The sequence below is a fragment of the Artibeus jamaicensis genome, unplaced genomic scaffold (genome assembly GCF_021234435.1).
Source record: "Artibeus jamaicensis isolate MK-2021 breed Jamaican fruit bat unplaced genomic scaffold, CSHL_Jam_final contig_402, whole genome shotgun sequence".
NCBI lineage: Eukaryota > Metazoa > Chordata > Mammalia > Chiroptera > Phyllostomidae > Artibeus > Artibeus jamaicensis.
In genome coordinates, this window is record NW_026521818.1 from 19045311 (window position 1) to 19054838 (window position 9528).

At 42.4% G+C, this 9528-nt stretch overlaps 1 protein-coding gene across 7 annotated transcripts in view; it reads left to right on the forward strand.

Annotated features, from left to right (window-relative positions):
• Positions 1–2075, forward strand: part of CTXN3 (cortexin 3) — a 66328-nt gene extending 64253 nt beyond the window's left edge. For all 7 annotated transcript variants that reach the window (XM_053665293.1, XM_053665292.1, XM_053665295.1 and 4 more), the window contains one exon: positions 886–2075. In XM_053665293.1, the coding sequence (XP_053521268.1) occupies positions 985–1230 (246 nt within the window). In that variant the 5' untranslated portion in view covers positions 886–984 and the 3' untranslated portion in view covers positions 1231–2075. The remainder of the gene's footprint in view (positions 1–885) is intronic.
• The last annotated feature ends 7453 nt before the right edge of the window (positions 2076–9528 follow it).

Genomic DNA, 9528 nt, shown 5'->3' on the forward strand with positions numbered 1-9528 from the left:
TAAAATAAACGCGGTCAATCAATTCTTCTTCCCTAGCACAGTTCTCTGGGTACTTCCTTGGGTCAAGTATTGACACTGGTCTTTGTTTTCTGCAGAAAAGGGAAAAAGCAGCAGCAGCTCAATGGTTTCAAAGTCCGAGACACGGAGAGAAAGCAAAGAAACATCACAGTTCTCTTGGTCATGTCTTAAGTGAAGCAACACTTTGTTTTTCTTCTTTATGTACTTTTCAAAGGCTTTTCACAGACATTCATCCACATGAGAGCAACATGAGATACACAGGCATTTCTGCTGCTATTTTCACAGTGCGGTGACCTTTCCAAGGGCCAGCACTCTCTCAGCATCACATGGAAACTAGAACCCAGAACCCGATGCTCCCTGAGTTTCTAGATTAAGCACATTTTCTAGCTTCAGTCTCCTTGTGCTGAAGCTATAGAGGTTCCTCCTTTCATGGAGCCTGTAGTAGGGTGGCTAACACATGTTGTATTTAGCCACAGTCCTGGCACACAGTTTGTGTTCCATCAATGGTAGCTTTATACGAATGATGTAAGAGTAATGCTGTTGGAGGGGATCTAGAAAAGACTTGGCAGGGAGACTGGGTTTGGATGTCATGTTGGCAAGCACACCTTGGGGTCAACATTACCTTGCACATTCCTCATTTTCTGTACTCTGGTTCCCTTCCCTGCCTGTCCCTCCTGTCCTCAGGTGGCTGCTCGGAGGACAACCTGGTAATTTCATGCAGGAGTAAAATGTTAATTACAGAATTAGGCATCTCTAGCAAACAAATTTACAGATTCCTTCCTCTCTCTGAAAAATATGCTGTGAGCATAGAAATAAAGTTGCTCTTTGTTAGTTATTTCCCTTTTTTCTCTTTCTTTCTTCCTGCAGATAACTTAGCCTCTCTAAGGTGCCAACACCATGACCTCAGCAGATTGATGATGGAACAAAAAGAAACAGGGAGGCCCTTTGCTCTGTCTTCCCCAGACAATGGATGGGGGGCAGCCAGTTCCTTCGCCCCTGGTGCCCTTCGGGAACACGTTGTCAGATTCTAGCATGTCTCTAGAGCAAAAGACCACATTTGTTTTTGTGATTTTGTTGTTTATCTTCCTGGGCATCCTCATCGTCAGGTGCTTCCGGATTCTTCTTGACCCCTATCGGAGCATGCCGACCTCAACTTGGGCCGATGGACTTGAAGGCCTGGAGAAAGGGCAGTTTGACCATGCCCTTGCTTAGCAGGGGGAGCAAGACCCCCTCCTGAGGAGGCGAAGGGCTTCATGTCTTAGCAAGGAATTCTCTTCCATCGATGTTCTCAGCAAATCAAGTTTTAGCAACAACTGTTCCTGAGACCACCATCCATTATTCGGTTAGCATGCTGTTGGGTTAAAACATCGAGAATATTGGAAATGGCAATTTATATTACTGATCAAAAATAGATGGATTTCAATTTCTAGGCAACCTCAGTGAAGGAATATTGTCGAATGTGTGCAATGGAGAAACCATGAGCATCGATGCTGACGTAAACTCTGCTGTAGGAGGAAGCGCTGCCCAACCTGACCCAGGAACAAAGATCAGAAAGGATCTGGTCTGAGTGTGGTGACTGGTCCAAGAAGAGACTTCCTTGCTTTAGTCCTGTCCCTCGGATGCTTCATTTTCATGGGAATCTGGGCCCCAGGCAGGGAATGAGAGGCTGTGTTCAGCGGACCAAAAGCAGGCACTTGTTTTCACCTAAAGCAGAGCGTGGGGAGGCCTTGGGAGGACTTAGAAGAGAGGGTTCCATCCTGGGAAAATGTGAGTGACGGTGATGTTTCATTTTTTAAATAAAACTGAAGTCAAAGGTTTACGGTGGTTTTAAAGCTATTTGCCAGGGCAGGTACATTCTATATATTCATATTAATAACATGTGTGGGCATTGCTATACATAACCTGAATTTACTTTCTTCACACAAGCAACTGAAATAATAGGTTACAAGTGCAGCCTCAAGTTTGTTGGTTTTTAAATAAAAAGTTAATTGTTTAGAGTAGGAGACTTTCACAGTCTCAAGTGAACTGTGTGTTTATGACTGAATATAGAAATCAAATAAAACTTTTTAAGATACAGAAATGTCTCCTCCTTTATTTCTCTGAGACTAAGCGCGCTGGAGGCAGTGTGTCATGCTGAGCGCTGGGCGTCTGGGTGCTCTGGGGAAGAAAAGAAGAGCAAAGACCATGAAAGGCCGTCTAACTCATCCCTCTCCCACTTCGGGAAGGGCTCCTACAAACTGTCTCATATGCATAAAACCTATTCTAAGCACTATTTAATTCCACCAAAAAGAGAAATATGAAAACCTATTATTCCAACTTCTATTGGACAGAAAACCTTGTACCTAAACTAAAGCCCTCAGGCTGTATTTATGGTCTTTGTCTTTTAATTTTCTCCTTAGCTAGCCATTGTTTTTTATATTTATAAAAAGCTTAAAAGCCAACTCTGTGTAAAAAGGCAGCCCCTAGTAAACACTGCTGTCATCTTTCCTTTTTTTTTTTTTAACATTCTTTGGGGGTCTGCCACTTAGATTTCCCGCTTCCTATTTTCCCATTGATTTTTTCTTTACTTAAATAAAATAGCTTTATTGAGAAATAGCTTTACTTCAACAGCTTTATAAAATTTACCTTTTTAAAGTGTGCAATTCATCACTTTTAGTATATTGACAGAGTTTGCGCAAACATCACCACTATCTAATCCCAAAATTCTGTGTCCCCTAACAGTCACTTCCTATCTTCCTTCCTCCTGGTCCCTGGAAATTCTAATCCACTTTCTGTCTCCATGGACTTGCCAACACTGCACATTTCGTATGAGCAAAATTGTAGAATGTGTGGCCTCTTATGCCTCGCTTCTTCTACCAGCATGTTTTCCAGGTAGGTTCATGTATATGGTAGCAGGATCAGCACTGCACTCCTTTGGCTGATGAAATAATGTTTCATTGTTTGGTCATGCCACAGTTCGTTTACCCATTGGCTGTATGAGTAAACAAAGAGCTTATTCATTAGCTAGTATGAAGAATGATGCTATGAACATTTGTGTACAAGCTTTTGTATGGATATATGTTTTCCGTTCTCCTGGGTATATTCCTAAGAGTGGATCTGCTGGGTGATACGCTAACTCTGTGTTTACTTTTTGAAGAACTGTGAGGTCGTTTCCCAAAGTGGCTGCATTATTTTATATTCTCATCAGGAGTGTAGGATCGTTTTGATTCTTTCCTTATCCTCCAACTATTCACCTTTCTTTTTTAGCTGTAGAATTTACAACTGAACACATCACTTCAAGAATTAGTCTGGTTAAAAAAGAGTGAACCACTTCATGATTTCTACATGATAAAAGTTCACCAATGCCTTCAGAGATCCTTTGATGCTAGATCTAAAGAAAAACACAGATACTGATTTGTGGTCATCTTGTGGTTTATTAAGTCACCCGAGTGCTTTGGTGTCTTAGTAACACATACTTCCTTAACCTACCAATTATAAAGGTTTCTTTTTTCTTCAAATGTACCATTCCATGTATCTCCTTACTAATTTTTTTTCTTATTTCATTGGGAGTTTAACCAAAGCCACTCAGGTATTTATTGAGCACCTGCTTTGAGCCTGGCATTTCTAGCTGGAGAGAGAGAAAAAGCACGGGGTTAGTTTCTGTGCTTAAGTACCTTTCTACTTTATTGGAGAGCTAAGGAGTGAAAGAAGGTGTGTGCCTGAATCACTGTTCAAATGATGAATATGGACCTATGGTTGTTACACCATCAGAACCATCAGGAGCTATATATACATCTCCACACACTAATTTTTATTACACAAGTTGTACATGGTCATGGTAAAAAAAAAAACATAAGCAATATGGAAAAATATAAAGTAAATAGCAATAATGAAAATTGTGCCTCCTTAGGTCACTCCTCAGCTTCTCCTGGGGAGCTTGTTGGAAATGTAGATGACTAGAGCCTGCCATCCCTACAGGTTGACTCTATTAGAGTTGGGTCAGTGAACACAGGCTTGAGGAGACAGACTATGGGACGGATGGACGTAGGCCAAAACCGCCAAGGCAATGCCTCAGGAAACAATGGCGCAGATCTATAGTACATGAGGTTAAGTGCTTGGTGTAAAGCTTTATGCAATGTAAGTTACTATTATGAAAGAAATTTTGTCTTGAGCTAGGAGATGGAGGTATTTTAGATATGTGCAAAGGAAGAGAGGAAGTAAAACCAAAGAATAAGGAGAAGGAGGTGTAGTCGTGGCATTATGGCCAGGAGAGCAGCCTGGCTGGAGAGCGTTATTGGAGGGGTGGCCGGAGCTCCCGTGGGAAGGCCAAACATGGAGCTGAACATCAGAGGGTCCTAAAAAGCAGAACCAAGTGTGGGAGTCACTGTAGCTTCAGGAGAAAGAAGATGCCATGCAGAGTGGTGGTCAGTTTCAGTTTCCACCCTTCCTCAGTCAGGGCAGCAGTAGAGTCTGCGTCTATAACGGGAACAGACGGAAATAGCCACCTGCCCTCTATGAGGCCTTTGAGCACAGGACTGCCAGTAAGTGCCACAGGGCCTCCCAAACCCTGCCCTTCTTTCTCTCCTCCCTCTGCCCCCCACCCCCCACTCCATTTTTGTTTTCCCTTCTCAGGTTGCTGCTCCTTGTTCTACCTCCCTTCACTGGGTCTCCCTCTCCCCTACTCTCTTGTCCAGAACCAGAGGACCATGACAAGTGATAAAAGGCTTTGGGCTATTCAGACTGAATTGATCCCTCCTGTGAGAAGTGCTAGCTCTCAGTTCTAATTACTCAGGGCTTCTTGGGGTGAACAGCATATTCCCTAAAGCTCACATAAGCCCTCTCTGTCCTGGCTTTCTGGCTACAGGAGTTACAGTGCAGCATTTTGCCGGCCTTACAAGATATTTATAACGAGTGCAGCTGCCCTCTACCGTGTACATCTGCATTCCGAGATGAAAAATCACTTTCCCAAGGTCATTCTGGAAGAGAGCTGCCTTCTGATAGAGAAGAATGTGGCAAATTCATTCTCAGTCTGAGTTCTGACTGGTTTATGCCCCCAAGAGACCCCCAAGTTCGAGATCAACATTGCTCTCTCCAAGAATCCTTTTTTAAATGTCTTAAGTACTGAGGAAAGTAAGTCTAACATGGAGTGTGAGGAGATTAACTTGACTCCTGCTGTTAAACTAATGAACATTCCAAGGCAGATCATTCTTTTACTATTTTTAAGGGTTGAAGCTGAAACAAAATAAGCAACAGTTTTAGGAGGCAGAAGTTAGAGCAGATGCTTATATATACAGAAGAAAAATGTATGCAAATTCCCTTTTTTTAAAAGATTTTATTTATTTATCTTTAGAGGGGAAGGGAAGGAGAGAGAGAAAGAAATATCAATGTATGGTTGCCTTTCTTGTGTCCCCTGCTGTGAACTGGCCTGCAACCTCGGCATGTGCCCTGACTGGGAATCGAACCACGATACTCTGGTTTGAAGGCCCGCACTCAATCCACTGAGCTACACCAGCCAGGGCAAATTCCTTTTTTTAATTGAGTTCACCACATAGTCTTCTACTATAATATTGACACTTTTATATTATAAGTATATTAATAAAATTGATGTTAAGAAAAATTTTCCTTGTCCACCATACATCATTAAAAAAAAACACCTTGCAGTTTCAAAAGGATGTCAGCTTTTAAAATTGATGTGTAAAACATATTAAAACACAATTATTTAAAAAGATATACTTTAAGCCCAAAGTATTGGTTAAGTTCTGAGGTGTGATTTGTGACATCTGAGATGCGTGTCTCCTGAGACAAATTATGCAGGAGGGGCATGTCCACTTTGATCCATCACAGAGTTGTCGGGTGCGGACGTGACCTCCAGAACAAGGGCCCGGACCACTGTGTGTGCATGTGCCATCTGGGACCACACTGGCCCCTGGCAGAACAGGGTATTTGTTTTGAGATGCAGAAGAAGGACTCTCTAAACTTTGTGTCTCCTCTTTCTTAAAAAGAATAAAATAAACACTTTTCAGACAGATGTCTACCCCTTCAGAAGGCCTTCCTCACCATCCTATAGGGCCCAACACGTCAGCCAGTCCAAAGTCCTTTTTTAATTTTTATTGTTGTTCAAGTACAGTTATCTCCATTTCCCAGCCCCTCCCCCACTACTCCCCAGAGCCATTTCTAAGGTCATGTTTTTAAGACTAGGATTGCCTTTCTTAAAAAAATATTTTAATTATTCTATTACAGTTGTCCACATTTTTCCCCTTTGCCCTCCTCTGCCCAGCCCACGCCTGCTCCCACGGTCCATCCCCACGCTGCTGTTCATGTCCACGGGCCATTCACACGTGCTCCTCGACTGGTCCCTTCCCCTTGTTTCCTCCTTGCTGGATTCAATGTAGAGTAAAAATTTCATTTCCAGTTTCCTGACATAAGCCGCATGCATGTCAGGAGCTCCATGCATGCACTACAGGACACTCTCATTTCCCTCCATCCTAATTGATGGAGCCTTTCCCAGGATCCTAACTGATGTTTCTATGCTTTAGGATAAAAGATTCCTTTTAAAGCCTTTGTCAAAGGGATTTCCACCATTATTTTCTCCTAAGCCCTTTTACCTATCTGTTACCAAATTTATGGCATTTTCAAGCAGGTAACTCTTCCTGGATTCTTTGGAGTTTGAAAAGCTGCAAAGAAACACTGCTGTTATCTACGTCAAACCCACGCAGCAAACAGGAGAGAAGCAAAGAGGTCAAATGGCATATCCACAGTCACGTCTCTAGTTTCGATTACAGTTGCACCGCCTTCCATGTGTGGCGATGACTTTGAACAGAATGAGCCATGAGTAAGTCCAGGAAGTGAAAAATGTACACTTGCTAACAACAGGATAGTTATAGCAACAGGATAGGGAAACAAATGTGTTTTGCTTCTTTAAAAGGCTCCTATGAGCAATCTATTTTCTCTTAGGATATTTCCAAGCTTCAGTTTAAGCACCTGCACAACAAGCAGTATTTCCAGGTAAAGTATAAATAGCTCCTTAGCAAAGATTTTGTTCCTCAAAGCCCAGCATAATCAATTTAGAGTAAGTTTTCAGAGTTTCTTTATTCCCAAATGGACCTTTGAGCTGTCTTTTGTGTGTTCGTTTGTTTTTTGGTTTTGGTTTTGTTAACTGAAGGGGCCCCAGAAAGGAGATTACGGTGCAAAGGAAGTTCATAGAGGTTTTGGATGGGGCCTGCCTCTGGTTTATCAAAGAGTTGTTCGGACGCTCTTGGGACACAGATCGAGCATCAGAAGTTATACGATAAAGCATTTCAAGTTTGAAAGTATCCTTTTTCTTTTCTGCCATGCATTTTTTCCTAGCTACTTCGCTTCTTCCTTTCCCTGTGTTTTCCGAGAGTTGGAACGCCGGAAGATGCCCTCTGTAACATCAAATGCTGTGCTTTTATGAGTGTGACTGTTTCCTCGGGTCACAGCACATGGCCACCTGGTTTCTCCCTGAACATGTCTGGCTTCTAAAGGAGCCCTTCCCACTTTGACACAGTTCTGGTTTTCATAAAATATTCCCTTATCTGTCACCTTTCGGTAGTTTTCACCAATTGGACATTGTTTTTCCTTCAGTGACAGAGTTCTAATATTCTTCAGCATGACAACCCTCAAGATCTGGTTATTGTTGAAGGCAGTTCTCCGTGGATCTCTCCTCCGCCTGCCTTTGCAGTAGAGGCACTGCCGGCGTTTTGTTCCTTTCCGAGATGTTTGTTTAGACACAGCGTCTGCCTTCCCCTACGAAAATGGTTGTGTCAGTTTGATTGCAGCCTGTTATAAAAGACTTGGGGTTCTTTTCCTGTAATGCTGCCAACTGTGTGTGCAGGGGTCATCTGGCCTTTTTTGTGTGGCCTTGTGGGTGTTGGAGCTTACGGACCCGGCACAAGAAAGTGCTGAGATTTAGGTGCTGTGACTCCTGTGAGTAATAAACTGTCCTCTGTTTCTAAGTTTGTGTCTCCTACTGGCATCTGTGACACTGTGTCAGGCTAACTAGTCAGCTAGCAAATATAGTAAAATCTTACCTCCTTATAGTTATTGACTGTTATTATTAATCCCCAGGATTAAAAAAATTCCCATTTTTTTCAACCATACTTCATAGTAACATATTTTTTTAATCATCTCTTGTTCTTATCAAACCTTCTGGATGCTCTTCTGTACCCAGGTCCCTGCTGCATAGAAAGGAAAATAAAATGAGTAAAGCCAAATGATCATTTATTTTGTTCTGAAAACCACACGTTGCAAAACACTCCAAGTTAAATGATTTTTTGTGTGTGTGGCCACATTACTGTTGACTCATATCAAATTCGCTGCCAGCCTAAACTCCTGGGTATTTCTATACGCCAGAGGAGAAATTTACCTATGCCAGTGCTGTGTCAAACACAAATTAGCGTCCTATTCTTGTACAGTTTTTAAATTTTGCACCCAATCCAGGAATTTAAAATTGTCCTCTTTTTTTTTAAATTATTTCACCATATTACATGGGATCTATATCCTAGGCTTTTTATAACCTGAGCCCTGTTAACATATTCACTGTGCTTATCATCTTTGTCATCCACCAGTCGGCTCAGCGAGCGAGCTAGCTGTATATTTACCCGTGTTAATGGTAAAACTTCGAACATACGGAAGCCAAGGAGAAAACTCTGGGCCCTGCTGCAGGAATTGCAGTGCCTTGAGGAGTCAGGGGCAGCAGTAATTGCAAGCAACTGTGGCCCCTGCCAGGAAAACCCCATGGAGACGTTTCACGGAGTTGCCACCCAGGGGAAACTCACAAAGCCTGAGGACTGCTTTAGGTCTACAGCAAAGCTGTAAAGAGAGGAAAACCGCCCATGTAATATTTATGTAACTTTCCAAGCTCGGCTGAAATGGTGTGGCTCCAAGTTGGCAAGTGGGAGTCACAGAAATGGCAGCGAGGGACTCTCACCACATTTGCTAGAGCTTAAAACTCAGAGGCAGCGAAAAGACTTTGGGTTCCACCCACCTCCCTGCCCTGCACGTAACTCTGGTTACATATAAAAATAATCATGCAATAGCTGCCGAGGAGAACTTCTCCTGGTGACAGAGATCGTCAGTTCTATGTTCAATATTAAGCCGCTTGAGAATAACATGAAATAATGAAAGAGCGCACGCTGGGGACTCTGGAAGCTTGGGTGCATGACTTCTGCAAGGAGCTGGCTGAGAGGCTTTTTAATGTTTTAATATATTTTATTGATTTTGCTATTACAGTTGTCCAAATTTTTCCCGCTTTGCCCCTCTCTGCCCAATACCCCCATTCCCTCCACCGATCCCCTCTTTTAGTTCATGTCCATGGGTTGTACATGTATAAGTTCTTTGGCTACCCCATCTCCTATACTGTTTTTAAATTCCTCCCATCTATTTTGTACCTACCAATTTATACTTTATAATCCCTTAATTCCTCTGGGCCTTATTTTCTTCACTTGTAAATTAGGATGTTTGCACTAGTTAATCTCCAAATACCCTTTTACTTCCTAAACATAATTTATA